Raw genomic sequence first — 15,067 nt, 5'->3', positions numbered from 1 at the left:
TTCACTCCCATTAACACACCCCAGAATATTAACTTTTTTCACAGCTGCATCACATTACTGTCTTGTATTCCATTTGTGATCCACTATAACTCCCAGATCCTTTTCGCAGTAGTCTCACCTACCCAGTTATTTCCCATTTTGTAATTGTGCATTTGATTTTTCCTTCCTAAGTGAAGTACTTTGCACTTGTCTATATTGAATTTCAACTTGTTAATTTCAGACTAATTGTCCAATTTCTCAAGGTCATTTTGTATTCTAATCCTGTCCTCCTTGTGCTTGCAACCCCTCCCAGCTTGGTGTCATCTGCAAATGTTATAAATATACTCACCACTTCATTATCCAAGTCACTGATGAAGATATTGACTAGTCCCAGATTTAGGATGGACTCCTGCAGGACCCCCTACATATACTCTCCCAGTCTGACAGCAAACCATTGATAACTACTCTTTGAATATGGTCTTTCAACCAGTTGTGAACCCATCTTATAGTAATTTCATCTAGATGACGTTTCCCTAGTTTGCTTAAAAGAATATATTGTGAGACTGTGTAAAAAGCCGTATCACATCTACTAAGCCAGTAACCCTGTCAAAGAAGGAAGTGAGATTGGTTTGCTATGGCTTTTTCTTGACAAATTAATGCTGGCTATTCCTTAAACCTTTATCCTCTAGGTGCTTCCAACTGATTGTTTAATAATTAGTTCCAGTATCTTTCCAGGAATAATATAGAGAATATTGACATGAGGTTCCATCTGATCTATCTTCCTGGGGTCAGTCCAGGATTGTTCCTTACTCTGTGTTCTCCAGTGCTTTCTTCTCTCTAGTTTTGAATGTCTCATAGGACAGGACTCACACCAGATCCCCTGGGAGAGTATTCCAGGAGGTTTCTCACCCTTGTTTTCTAGCTTGTTTTCCCTGCCTGTGGAAAGCGAGGCTGCATCTCTGCAATAGACAAAAGCGAAATATCGACATCTCTTGGAAATCTGGTTTGCAAACAGCAGGTTCAAGGTGCCCAAGGAAAATAACATAAAATGGATGAAACTGTAACCCCACAGTGACCTCGGTACATTCCTGCCATTGCCTGATGCTTGCACAGTGAAGCACAGAAACAAATGGACAGTTAAGAAAACAAATCAAAAGGAAATGGATGGCACAGGGCCTGCTATGGCCACACATCCTGAAAGTGTTCAGTAGGCCTGCTGCTGGGAAGCAGGGTTCTACTCTGGGATTAGCTGAATTCCTTAGGGCAGATTTAGTGAAGCAAAAATGCCTAGAACCATTCCGGGAATGCAGTTGCCTCTTACAGGTTCTTAAAGTGGGAAAAGCCATGGGCAGATATGATTTGGTAAATCCTCCTCTTAAAATGAAGATGAGAAGAAACACTGGATGCCTCCAGCTGGGGATTGGGGAGCCCCTCTCTGTGCTCAACCTTCCTGGGGTTAAGGCATACAAAGAAGCAGCAGAAATGTGGTGATAGGAAAGAGAGCAGCTCGGATATAAGACTAGTGCTAGATGTGAGACATTCTCCAAGGGGCCTCCCAAAAGGCCTCTTTTATTACAAGAAATTACAAATCGTTTTATCTTCCTTACCACAGGAACAGCTTGTTTGAATTGCTGGGCTGTCACACTGGAATTAAATGCAAGAACCCCCCACACCCATGACGTAGCAAAGAACCACTTACATAACACAACTAAAAATAACGTGATAAAGATGCACACAAAGGCTCTCTTCCCATCCCTCTCATCTGAAAGCCTTGCCCTGGTGTCCTCAGCACTGAGGGGCAAGTCCAGTAGCCCTCAAGTGAGCATCACCCACACTTCCAACTCTGAACACCCCCAGTCCGACTGGTCAACGAGGCAGAATACCTGCTGCTTCCTGCCTCACTGGGCTCTCCTGAAAAGATCAAACGTATCATTCCAGGCCCCCATCCCTGGACGTGAGTCAGACCTGTATGCCATGGTCCCCTCCTCTTTGAAAGCTCACCTCTTACAAAGGGCAAATAAATCCCAGTCCTCCCAGCTGGGACTAGTTAACAAGCCAGTCAAAACAAAAAGCCCCATCCCACATCCTTCCTTTATCCATTGTCATCCCTGCCCCCCAGCGTGTACAACCGGGGCAGGTACAAACGAAGGCCAGGAACCGGAGTCAAAGAAAGGCAGCGATACTGGACAGTCAGCTGGGCATCTTGTGGGCTCTCCTGTGTTTGCTGGATGAAGCACAATAGTGGAAGGAAGGAGAAGTGAAAGGGAAGAATGTGGTCTGGGGTAGAACAACTGGTTTGTGCTTTCCCCTTCCTCTTGTTCTCAGAGCTCAGGGAGGAGAGAGGCAGAAGATGACAAAGAAAGATCGAGAGGGAGATCCCACCAGACCCAGATCCTCCTCTAGGTCAGACATGAAGAGCTGGCTGCCTGCCTTCCCTGACCCCAAGGAGAGTTGAGGGAAACAGAAGCAGTGGTCTTGGGCAAGCAAACTAAAAACACTTGAAAGTAAGAGCAGGCTAGGGGGTGAACAGAATGCTCTGGGACCAGAGCCCCGTGCATCACCCCAGGCCATAAAAGGAAAGGGTTGGAGGGACATGGAGATGTATATCCAACTTGTTAACTACTGACCCCACGGCCACAGGTTTGCCCTATCCACACCCAGACGCTGATGTGCCTTTGCTGCCCCTGCCCACGTGTCCCTCCCCCATCAAAATTATGCCTTTTTCTCCCACTCCGATAGGAGGAAAGAGATGCTCACCAGCCTGGCTGCAATCCAACTGCCAGCTTTTGTGGTTATGTTCCTCTGGCTAACAACGCTATTGCACCTGCCCTCCACGGTCTGGGAGCCTGATTGGCCACTGGGTACGTTATTATGGCTGGGAAGAAAACATCTGAAACATGAAACAAATGTAACTGAAGAGACATTTGCCTGAGTTTGCAGAAAGCCTGATAGAGTAGCTTTGAGAGGTGAGCTGCCCCATTTACTTCAGTGGGTGCTGATTCAGAAGTCACCATTGTTAACTATTTCATTGTTCTTTATAGCATGGGAAAAAGAACAGGAAGAGTCATGCTGCAGAGATCAGCACCTGCCTTTCCCCCAGGGGAGTGGGAGTGGAGGGAGGAGGGAGGGCGGGTACAGCCTTTAATGACACAACATCGGGGTACAGTGGGACATGGTTGGTTTCATTCTGAAGGGGGATCAGGTTTCAGACATTTGGGAAAGGCAGCTCCGGGAGCCAGTCAAACCTCTAATATCTCCCCAGAGTCTCTCGCGCCTGTGAGGAAGCCCTGAAAGCCCTCGCCTGAGAAAGATGCTGATTGCGACAGAAAGGGAGACAGACAGATCTTGGGGCCAGCGTGGCCTTGAAGGGGTGGGACATGTGAGGGAATTCTGAGGGGCACCTAGGCCTCTCCATTTGAAGGGAACAAACGAGACACCAGATCCTTCTGCTTGGGGGCATGGTGGGAACTGCATTCTATCGCTCTAAAACTCCCTCCATCAATTTGTTTCTGACCTACTCACCTTGATACGTGAGCAGAAGAAATGCTGTGAGTTCCTTTTTGTTCCTCCGTGGGGGTCTGCACGTGGTGGGAAGTGTGCTTGGTATGAGTGTGATAGGGGGCAGGCCTGGGTGGGATGCTATGGGGATGGGGACAGGAAGTTGCTATGGGTATTATCGGTGTGGGGGTATGTTATGAGGATGGAAGAATGGATGGTTAAGGGGTGTGGGGAGTAGAGTGCGTCTGGGGTGTTGGGGGGCAGAGGGTGCTGTGGGGTGGTTAGGGAGTGTTGGGGCAGGGGGTGTTGAGGGTGGTTTTGGGGTGGGGGTGTTGCGGGGTGTTTGGAATGGTTGGGAGTGTGGGGCAGAGAGTGCTGTGGGGTTGTTGGGGCTGTGGGGTGGTTGGAGGTGTTGGGGCTGTGGGGTGGTTAAGAGGTGCGGGGTGTTGGGACTGTGAGGTGGTTGTAGATTGTGGGGTGGTTGAGGGTGTTGGGGGCTGTGGGGTGGTTAAGGGGTGCAGGGCAGCAGGGCTGTAGGGTGGTTGGGAGGCACGGGGCTGTAGGGTGGGTGCGGGGTGTTGGGGCTGTGGGGCGGGTGGGAGTGCAGGCAGCGGGGCTGTAGGGCGGGTGCGGGGTGTTGGGGGCTGTGGGGGTGTTGGGGGTTGTGGGGTGGTGGGGGGAGGGGCTGTAGTGTGTTTGGGGGGCACGGGGCTGTGGGGTGGGTGGGGTGCGTGGCAGCGGGGCTGTAGGCTGGTTGGGAGGGCGGGTGCGGGGTGTTGGGGGCTGTGCGGGTGTTGGGGGTTGGTTGTGGGAGGGGCTGTAGGGCGGGTGTGGGCTGTTGGGGGCTGTGGGGGTGTTGGGGCTGTGGGATGGTTAAGGGGTGCGGGGCAGCGGGGCTGTAGGGCGGTTGGGAGGCGGGGCTGTTGGGGGGTTGGGGGTTGGTTGGGAGGCGGGGCTGTAGGGCGGGTGCGAGGTGTTGGGGGCTGTGGGGATGTTGGGGGGTAGTTGGGGGGAGGGGCTGTAGGGCGGGTGCAGGGTGTTGGGGGCTGTGGGATGGTTAAGGGGTGCAGGGCAGCGGGGCTGTAGGGCGGTTGGGAGGCACGGGGGTGTAGGGCGGGTGCGGGGTGTTGGGGCTGTGAGGGTGTTGGGGGTGGTTGGAGGGAGGAGCTGTAGGGCGGGTGCGGGGTGTTAGGGGCTGTGGGGGTGTTGGGGGCTGTGAAGTGGTTAAGGGGTGTGGGGCAGCGGGGCTGTAGGCTGGTTGGGAGGCGGGGCTGTAGGGCGGGTGTGCGGTGTTGGGGGCTGTGGGGGCTTTGGAGGTTGTGGGGTGGTTGGGGGGAGGGGCTGTAGGGCGGGTGTGGGGTGTTGGGGGCTGTGGGGGCCTTGGGTGTTGGGGGGAGGGGCTGTAGGGCGGGTTCGGGGTGTTGGGGGCTGTGGGGGTGTTGGGAGTTGTGGGGTGGTTGGGGTGTTGGGGGCGTTGGGGGTTGGGGGAGGGGCTGTAGGGCGGGTTTGGGGTATTGGGGGCTGAGGGGGTGTTGGGAGTTGTGGGGTGTTGGGGTGTTGGGGGCTGTGGGGTGGTTAAGGGGTGCGGGGCAGCGGGGCTGTAGGCTGGTTAGGAGGCACAGGGCTGTAGGGCGAGTGCAGGGTGTTGGGGGTGGTTGGGGGGAGGGGCTGTAGGGCGGTTGGGAGGCACGGGGGTGTAGGGCGGGTGCGGGGTGTTGGGGCTGTGGGGGTGGTTGGAGGGAGGAGCTGTAGGGCGGGTGCGGGGTGTTAGGGGCTGTGGGGGTGTTGGGGGCTGTGAAGTGGTTAAGGGGTGTGGGGCAGCGGGGCTGTAGGCTGGTTGGGAGGCAGGGCTGTAGGGCGGGTGTGGGGTGTTGGGGGCTGTGGGGGCTTTGGAGGTTGTGGGGTGGTTGGGGGGAGGGGCTGTGGGGCGGGTTCGGGGTGTTGGGGGCTGTGGGGGTGTTGGGAGTTGTGGGGTGGTTGGGGTGTTGGGGGCATTGGGGGGAGGGGCTGTAGGGCGGGTTTGGGGTATTGGGGGCTGAGGGGGTGTTGGGAGTTGTGGGGTGTTGGGGTGTTGGGGGCTGTGGGGTGGTTAAGGGGTGCGGGGAAGCGGGGCTGTAGGCTGGTTAGGAGGCACAGGGCTGTAGGGCGAGTGCAGGGTGTTGGGGGTGGTTGGGGGGAGGGGCTGTAGGGCGGGTGCAGGGTGTTAGGGGCTGTGGGGGTGTTGGGGGCTGTGAGGTGGTTAAGGGGTGTGGGGCAGCGGGGCTGTGGGGCGGGTGCGGGGTGTTGGGGGCTGTGGGGGTGTTGGGAGTTGTGGGGTGGTTGGGGGCTGTGGGGTGGTTAAGGGGTGCGGGGCAGCGGGGCTGTCGGCTGGTTGGGAGGTGGGGCTATAGGGCGGGTGTGGGGTGTTGGGGGGAAGGGGCTGTAGGGCGGGTGCGGGGTGTTGGGGGCTGTGGGGGCATTGGGGGTTGGGGGAGGGGCTGTAGGGCGGGTTTGGGGTGTTGGGGGCTGTGGGGGCATTGGGGGTTGTGGGGTGGTTGGGGTGTTGGGGGCGTTGGGGGTTGGGGGGAGGGGCTGTAGGGCGGGTTTGGGGTGTTGGGGGCTGAGGGGGTGTTGGGAGTTGTGGGGTGGTTGGGGTGTTGGGGGCTGTGGGGTGGTTAAGGGGTGCGGGGCAGCGGGGCTGTAGGCTGGTTAGGAGGCACAGGGCTGTAGGGCGAGTGCAGGGTGTTGGGGGTGGTTGGGGAGAGGGGCTGTAGGGCGGGTGCGGGGTGTTAGGGGCTGTGGGGGTGTTGGGGGCTGTGAGGTGGTTAAGGGGTGTGGGGCAGCGGGGCTGTAGGGCGGGTGCGGGGTGTTGGGGCTGTGGGGGTGTTGGGGGGTGGTTGGGGGGAGGGGCTGTAGGGGTGTTGAGGGCTGTGGGGTGGTTAAGGGGTGCGGGGCAGTGGGGTTGTAGGCTGGTTGGGAGGCGGGGCTGTAGGGCGGGTGCGGGGTGTTGGGGCTGTGGGGGTGTTGGGGGAGGGGCTGTAGGGCGGGTGCGGGGTGTTGGGGGCTGTGGGGGTGTTGGGGGAGGGGCTGTAGGGCGGGTGCGGGGTGTTGGGGGCTGTGGGGGTGTTGGGGGAGGGGCTGTAGCGTGGTTGGGGGGGAGGGGCGCTGGAGCTACCTGTCAGCTTGGACCCGTTCGCGGCCGTTCCTCCCCGCGGAGCCGGGGGCGGGAGGGGGCGGGAATGGGAGGAGCCGGGGGCGGGGCCCGGCGCGTGGCGGCGATATAAGCTCAGCGGCCGCCGCGCCCCGCGCACTCTGCTGGCCGCCAGCCGCCATGGCGCGCTCCGAGGAGGTGCATCGCCTCACCGAGACCGTCTACAAGGTGAGCTGCCCTGGGGGCGCGCGGAGCCCCGCGGGTTCGCCGGGGTGACTGTCCGGCCGAGCCGAGCCGGGCCGGGCCAGCCTGGCGCGGGGAAGGCAGGGCGGCTCCGGCCAGAGCAGCAGCAGGTCGCTGGCTCGGCTGCCGCGTTTCGCTTTTCACCTCTCTCGGCAGCGGCTCCCGAGCGAGGGGATCCGGCGCTTGTCGGTCCCGGGCTTGTTGCTGGTTAGCGGGTTGGCTGGTTTGAAATGTTAATTTGCGGCTCTTTCCCCAGGGCGGTTCGCAACCCCCAGTGTCTGTACGTTGAATTAATTGCCAGGTTTCGTTTCCTTCCTCCCTCTCTCTCTGTTCGGGGGCAGTCTCTAAATCTGGGGAAACGGGATTTTCTTCTGAGGGGTGGACAAAAGGTGTCACCTTATGTAAGCGCGGGCCTGGCGGTGGAGTTGTGTAGGAGTCACTCACAATCCGAGCTCCCTCGCTGCACTTCGCTCTCGTTGGACGTGACATCCCGGAGTCCATTCCTGATCTTCGTGCTGCTCTCAAAGTGTGGTCCTGGGTGATAACCCATAGCTGTAGCTGATGGAGAAACAGCCTGCTATGGGGGGCTGCGGAGAACCCAGTGGTTCCTACAGCCTCTAGTAACAGGCTGTCCCTATAACTTCTCCTCCCACCACCACCACCACGTTACATTTTACCAGGCAAACGTTTTCATGTCAAAATGGTTCATATTAGTGGTTCTGAAAGTAGAGCTTTAAAATAAAGCCCGATTTCCAACCTAGCTGTCTTTTTCAGCGTGAAAGGCTTTTAAGGGTTTCCTTGGCTTTTGAGCCAGCTCTGGGTGTTGCCTTGGGTGTTGAGATTGGAGAAGCTGGCATTTACAAAGCAAGCTTAGCTTATGATTGCCTAAGTGAAATCTCAAAGCCCTCCACAGACCAACAGATTTAATTGTCTTAAACAATTATGGGGCTTCCTGCATTGTACTGTACTGTGAAACGCACCTAAACTATTTCACTGCTGCATCAGATAACCACACCAGCTCTGCATGTTCTGTATGGTCTTCAGGGACCAAAGACAGCCATGTACAGTGAAAGACATTTGTTTTTAATGACCATTCAAAAGCTGTAAATACTGTGCTGAAGAGGCAGACCTATTTATTCAGAGATCTCCTGATTATATATAGTATATGATTATGCTAGATGAATATGGGGTTACAGACAATACCTGTTAAAGGAAGAGAGATCTCCTAGGGAGGCAGTGCTGCAACAGATGCCTTCCATGAGGGAAGTGTTATTAAAAAGCATGTCATTAGCTCTATGTCCGTAACTTTGTTATATCTGAGGTCAGTGAGTCTAGTGACTTTTCTTTTTTCCCTTCATTTTGGTTGTGAAACTCTGTTCTCGCACTGTGTGAATTAGGGTAAATGAAGTGGTTCTGCTCTGCTGGAGCCTGTGACCAACTCTGATATAATACCTCTAACCTAGGATATTATGCAGGCTGTCATCCATTAAACTGGAGCAGTTATGCTATTGTCTGTTTTATAAATGGCTGGAGCACTGAGCTATTTGTAAGCATAAAGCAAGTGAAATTGTGGTAGGAAAACTTAGGCCCAAAGCATTCAACACAGCACAGTTTGAAAAGGCTGGTTTTCCTTGTGATCTCCTTAAGGCATAATCCTCATATGACCAGTCACAATTCCATTTTAGTATAAATGATGAACTAAAGTCCTATTTTCTGTTCTGTTGTCATGGCCAATTTGATAATGAGGTTTCTCATGTCTGTGAAAATGTAATTAGATTATGATTTGATAATGTTTAACTCTGCTAGCATTGCAAGTATCCATGGGCTGCATTCCTTCATGGAAAATCATCTGACTTAATGGAAGCAACCTAGCAATGCAGATTGTTGTTTGGCCATGGATATTCTAGATGCACGGATGTTAACTTGGTTAACTTTCCCTTGCAGTCTGAATGCTCCCTTGTTCTCTGTGATAGTATTGTGCTAATCGGTAAGGTTCAGTGTCTAAGAATTATGTATGTGCTTAAGCTGAGCAAACACAGTGATAATAGTTGTTGAATAAGTAAACTGGACTTGCCAGTCTTCAGAATCGAGTGACTTGTATGAGTCAGTCTCCAAGGTCAATTGCTACTGAGTGGTTTCTGCTGGTGGCTCAGCCATAGTGAAGATGTTGTCTTTGAAGAGCTGTGTTAATAGCCTGTTTGCAGTGTGGGTACGGATTTCTTTGGGAGCGGGTATTGGATCCTTCTGTGAACTTGCTGCATGGCTTGTTTGTTGTGGCTGTGTGATATCCTGGTGCTGTTTACCTTGGCAGTTGCAAACTGAACTTGATTTTTGAGCTTTGTGTTTGGGTTGGCCAAAAGAGACTTCAAGGGGTTCTAGTTTGAAAACAGCTGAGTAAAGTTTATGCTATTTATTTCTCCAGGGAAGAAAGTACAAATGTTAGCATGGCCCCTCAGAGTGGGATTGCACTGGTATCTGGCAGTTCACCTCTATGGGTTGTAACTGGCTTCATCAGTTTCTGTACTATCTACATAGTCAGTCAGCCAAACTGGAGTTTTTAACTCTTTTGCTTGCGAAGAAAACCTTCTGAATGTGTACAGCTACAGTGCTGCTTTACTCAGTTTGCAGACTGAAAGGCAGCAATTATAATGACAATAATAAACTTTCAGAGCCTAACCTAGGGTACAAATCCTGGCACCTGGTTAAAATGCAGCTGTCCTGGTTACATTTTGTCTTGCAGTGTTACAAGAACCCACATTTAAAAAGTGTGAACTGACCCTATTCATCTCAACATCACATTGACTCTGAAGCCTGAGGATAACAATTTAAACTATAGCAGTGTTAACTGTTCCACCGTTGGTCATTTTGTAGAACATTCTGCCAGCTGGAGGATAGAGAAAGATAACTTGGCATGATGGGTGAATTTTGAGTAAAGTATTGTCATTTTTTTTCTAACTTGGCCCCTAATGGCTTCCAAAGCATGAATCCATGCCTGATCCAGGTATTTTAATTCCAAATGAAGCTAAGGCACTGAAGTTGTTTGCTTATGGGTTGTATTGGGGGAGGGGATAGCTCCGTGGTTTGAGCATTGGCCTGCTAAACCCAGGGTGTGAGCTCAGTCCTTGAGGGGGCCATTTAGGGATTTGGGGCAAAAATCTGTCTGGGGATTGGTCCTGCCTTGAGCAGAGGGTTGGACTAGATACCTCCTGAGGTCCCTTCCAGCCCTGATATTCTATGGTCCTGTGATTAAAGGAAGCTAAAGCGCTGAACTCTTGTAAGCTATGTTAACATTTCTGTCCTTGTGAATAGTGCTTGTTTGTCAGTAGAAATAAAAGAATCCTCTTGCCATGTGAAGATGTCCAACAGGAGTTATTGCCTGGGATCCTTACTGAAACTTGAAGTTTGCTCATGGGGATTAGCGAACATCTAAAGAAATTATCCAGGAAACAAGATTCAGGATCCCATCAAACTCCATTAAAGTCAACAGGAGTTGTTTCAACCAGTGAAAGCTTAGTGCAAGTGTCTCAGGGTGTCGATTGGGGACAAGGAGGGAAAGTGTGTATTGGTTTGTTAGTGATGCAGTTTTCCTGCTGCGTATTTGATAGGATTTTTGGGTATTCATAGTTACTATCTGCTGACACCATCACATGAACTAATGTGTCCCAGGAGATTTAACAAAGCTTCCTTACAAACCCTACTATAGGGAAGCCAGTTCCCACTGCAAGTGGGTACAGAGTGGAAGGCTTCCCACAGCTTGTCATGTTAAGTTCATATTCATGAGTTCTTGAACAACAATAAATGTCCTTGTTTTAAAGAAATAAGGAGTGGTGAGGGAATATCTTTTAATGGATTAACTTTTGTTTGGTGAGAGACAAGCTTTCGAGCTACACAGAGCTCTCCTTCCAGTCTTAATTTTAAACAGACCCACGGTTTGTTGGTCTTGCTGATAGTCTGGTATTCTTCACTGGTGACCCAGGGATGGCACTTCCCTAAAACAGACCTAAGCTCTGGATTCCCCAGGTCAAACACTCACATTTTAATTTTGAGTTCTCTTTTGCTCAAGCATTACTCAGCTTTGAATCCCAAACTTCTGCTCCGGTGGGTTTTCTGCAGCAGCCTGTGTCTTGCTTTGGGAGGCAGGACCCAATTCTGAGTAAATGGAGGAAGTATGGATCTCTTTGCCACTGCAATGCAGTTACTGAATTGCAGACCTCACTATGGGGGCACCCACTTTCTGCCCAGGTGGGTGGAAGGGAAAGCAACTCCGCACCATTGACTGACTGGGAACCATCTCGCTGCCAGCTGTGCTGTGTGGCTGGAGCTCCTTGCAGGTGGCACCTTGATGTCCTCCATTACAATGTCTGGAGCAGGCAGCTGGCTTTTGGCAGCTAGTTTATATAGCGAAGAAGCCGCAGTCCTTGGCCCTCATGCCAAGGCTTTAGTGAGGCATCCTGATTAGGAAGGCCCTTCATAATTATTTTCCAGAACCGGTGCTCGCCCTCAGAATGATTGCACTTAATGAGATGGTGGAAGAGCTGTCAGCCTCCCCCGTGCTGATGCTGCCGCTACAATCAGCTGCCTACACATGCGGAGTAATTACAGAGAGGGATGGAGGAAGCTGGCACCTTCCGCCAACATAATCCCACTTTCCCCAGGCGCTGATTCATCCGTGTGGACCTTATTGTATCAGCACAGCTGCTGCAATGGTTCTGAGACTGAGAGGAGCTTTGCTGCTAGCACAGGCGACGTGAAACTTGGCGCATGCCTGGTGACCAACTTTTTCAGCAAGGGAAAAGGGGTATTGCTTCTCCAAACAAATAGTTAAGATTACATACAGAGCATTGTATTTGGCAAAAGTATGAAAGACCTGGTGACTTTTTCTTCCCCAGAAGAGTAGGCTGTTCTCAGTGATGATGAGTTACATTACTGGGAGCTTCAGTCCAGCTTCCATTTCATGTTACAAACCACTTTTCAAATGGAAGAGTGGTTTTGCAAGGATTTCTGGACTGCTGCACTGAGGAAAGGTTCCTTTTAAAAAAAAAAAGTATTGAGCAAAGGAAGGCAGAATTCCTTAGTCAGTTGCTACACATCAGAAGTAATAGATGTCATTGCTACCATAACAGCCACTATTCAGAGTCTGGAGGGAAGGAATGAGAATCTCGCTCAAGTGAATCAGAGGGGAAATGGTGGGTGATTTTGTGTGGCAACAGGAGGGAATATGTGGGCTGGCAAAGGGGGGAGCATTAGTCCCAGAAGTGATCCTATACCACCATGTGAATTTCATGCATTGTGCTGCTCTGCTGCTCCTTTGACCAAAAGAGTTTGCATTGCAGGAAGCACTAGGCAAACAGAAAAGCCACTGACTGAGGATGGCTACAGTGCTGGAAATGACTGTTTCTCCTGCCCTGTGGCTTTTCAGGGTTTGTTCCTCCTTTAGTTTCATATTGTGCAGTTGCTGTTGAATTCTGACAAGGATTTTTGCTTTTTGCTCAGACAACTGATCCCTGAAAATTATCTAAATTAATATGGAAGCTTTAGAAAGGAAGTTGATTGTAACTTACATTTTTATAGTGCCTTTCTTCCTAAAGAATCCCAAATCACTTCACAAACTCTCTAACTGGCACCGTTGAAATGCAGCCACCTCTGGAGTGGAGCTCAGCTGGCTGTTGCCTTTAGGCTTGTTATACTGAGCTAGCTTGTTGTGCTACTAGCTCTTTCTCCCCCTCCCCCCATTATTTGTAGCTCAAGTGCAGTATGTCATGGATCTTCCCATTTCCCAAATCATTCATACAAAGTAGTTTAGCCAAGTTGAAGCCTTTGGTTTGATAGTGTTTTGTAGCATGAGATCTGCAGCATGTGAGTTGAGTTATATGTAGTGCCGGTTCCCTTCCTATTGGACCATGTCAATGGATTCCTTCTCTCCAGGCTGACTGCAGGCTCTGGTAATGAAAGCAAAAGCTGCAAAGAAGCTCTGACTCAGGGGTAGGCAACCTATGGCACAGGTGCCAAAGGCGGCATGTGAGCTGATTTTCAGTGGCACTTACACCGCCTGGGTCAGGGCTACCAGTCCGGGGGGGGGGGGGGCGCTCTGCATTTTAATTTTAAAAGAAGCTTCTTAAACATTTTGAAACCTTATTAACTTTACCTACAACAGTAGTTTAGTTATATATTATAGACGTCTAGAAAGAGACCTTCTAAAAACATTAAAATGTATTACTGGCACGCAGAACCTTACATTAGAGTGAATAAATGAAGACTCAGCACACCACCTCAGAAAGGTTGCTGACCCCTGGTCTAACTGGTCCAAGTGGCAGTTACACTTATCAATGCCCATTCAATATTTAAAGTAGCAGATGAAGCATCTCTACCAGGTGATACCATGGGTCAGCTGGGCTCAGCATTCTGGCAATCTGCACAACGCTATTCCCGGGCTTGATTTGCTTCAAGGTCCTGGTCTTAATTTTCAGAGTCAGTTGGGGCTCAGCCCATGGTGATCTCTGCCCACCTCCCCCTCCATGTGGAAGCTGTTACTGTCAGGGACACTCTGAAATGAAACTCTTGGTCTGGCCAGGTATGTGGCTTTTTTGGCATGGGCCTCCTTTTGATGGAACACCCTTCCAGTAGAGATGCTGGTGAACTCCAGTCTTGCATTTTGCCAGATGCCACACAGTAAGCCCCACAGTACCATCTGAGGAGTAGCCATTTGCATGTGTGTGGAAATGCTCCAAATGAACCGCACATTCACCAGATGAGGGAGTGGAGGAGAATGATTCTACATATGTACTATTGCATTATGTTACACTGTTATTGCCTAGGTGATGTGGGGACAGTGTCACTTGCAATACATAGAGACCAGTGTTGTGTACCTTTGATTCCAGCTTCCTGGGTGGGAGTTTCTTAGAGGCAGAAAGGGAAGGTATGTATTGAGCCTGCTTATAATTGAAATCTGACTTACTAATGAGTCCAGCGTAGCTTCTCAAGCAGAAGCTCAGCCTATTGAAACTATGAAGCACTGTTTTAAACACAGGGTGGGACAGACTGAGATGTAAAGAGTCATCTGGGTTTGGGTATTAAATATTAATACTGAGATAATGAGGTGAGTTTCTGAAGCTGGCGTGAGCCATTTAGCAATCAGAGTTCCTTGCAGCAGTTCTTGCGCTTTCGTAGCATGACCACATCTGAGCAGAGAATGTCTAATGAACGCTTCCCCTCCCAGTTATGATTGCCTTGACCTCCCCTGCCCCACTGGTCATGGTCACATAGCCCTGTGACAACTAAGCAGTTGCTTGCATAAGCTCTTTGGGGCAGAAACCTTGTCCCCTCTCTCTGTGTAGCACCTAGCACAGCAGAGCCACGGTTTTGGTTGGAGCCTTGGCATGTTAGTGCTACAATGGTATTAAACAATAGTAGTAATAGGTGGCAAGCCTTTAGGTGGGTGTTAGCTGACCTGTAATGGAGTTTAGCAGCTGGGAAACAAGGGGCAAATCAGCACTAGTGGCCAAAACAGCTCCCCAGTTGCCCAGCAATGCCCTGCTGGCCAAGTATGGGATCCTCTGTTTTATAACATGGCTGTTAGTCAGGATGAAGGAACAGTGAGCTGAGCTGCAGCCATGTGCTTGCAATGGCTTTTGCAGTAGTGTCAGCCAAGACCTGGAGCATGTCTATGAGTAGGGAAATGGTTCTAGCATTAAGGACTGCCTCTTCACAACTGGTGCTCTTCACTTCTTCAGCCCCTTGTAGGCAGGAATTATTGCGAGGTACTCAGGCACAGAGCATAAATGTCTTGCCCAAGGCCACGCACTGAGTAACTGCAGAAGCCTACTAGTATTGTTATGTGGTACTGCACAGCCCAAAGATGGAGGTGAGACCTTCTGGCCTAATCAAAATGAGGCCTGGCTATAGCTGCTGGAGGGGTAATTGATGAAGCATGCATGTTACTGACATGCTCTGATGTAAATTCTCTGTCCAGAGTAGCATGTATAATACAAAAAGTTCACTTCCTCTCTGATTGACGACACCTGTCTCACTCTGCTGATGGGTGCACAGCAGTGTATAATCAACTGATGTCAAAGACTGCTGCCTTGGAACAGTTTCCCCATGCCTCCTAGAGGAGAGTGGAACAGGACTTCATGTTCTGCTCTGGAGGCCGTTTGAGACTACGGTGATATTGTCAGGAGAAATGTGCTGCCTCTTTTCTCTTCAGTTTAATTAATAAAA

The 15,067-nt window shown here is 51.1% G+C and overlaps 1 protein-coding gene across 3 annotated transcripts in view; it reads left to right on the top strand.

Moving 5' to 3' along the window:
• Window positions 1–6,784: 6,784 nt before the first annotated feature.
• The window catches only part of BAIAP2 (BAR/IMD domain containing adaptor protein 2), an 85,399-nt gene continuing 77,116 nt past the window's right edge, over window positions 6,785–15,067 (top strand). For all 3 annotated transcript variants that reach the window (XM_050920755.1, XM_050920757.1, XM_050920756.1), the window contains exon 1: window positions 6,785–6,835. In XM_050920755.1, coding sequence (XP_050776712.1) covers window positions 6,788–6,835 — 48 coding nt within the window. In that variant the 5' untranslated portion in view covers window positions 6,785–6,787. The remainder of the gene's footprint in view (window positions 6,836–15,067) is intronic.

The sequence above is a fragment of the Gopherus flavomarginatus genome, chromosome 12 (assembly GCF_025201925.1).
Source record: "Gopherus flavomarginatus isolate rGopFla2 chromosome 12, rGopFla2.mat.asm, whole genome shotgun sequence".
In the NCBI taxonomy this organism is placed as follows: Eukaryota; Metazoa; Chordata; order Testudines; family Testudinidae; genus Gopherus; species Gopherus flavomarginatus.
This window is presented reverse-complemented; position numbering and strand designations above follow the sequence as displayed.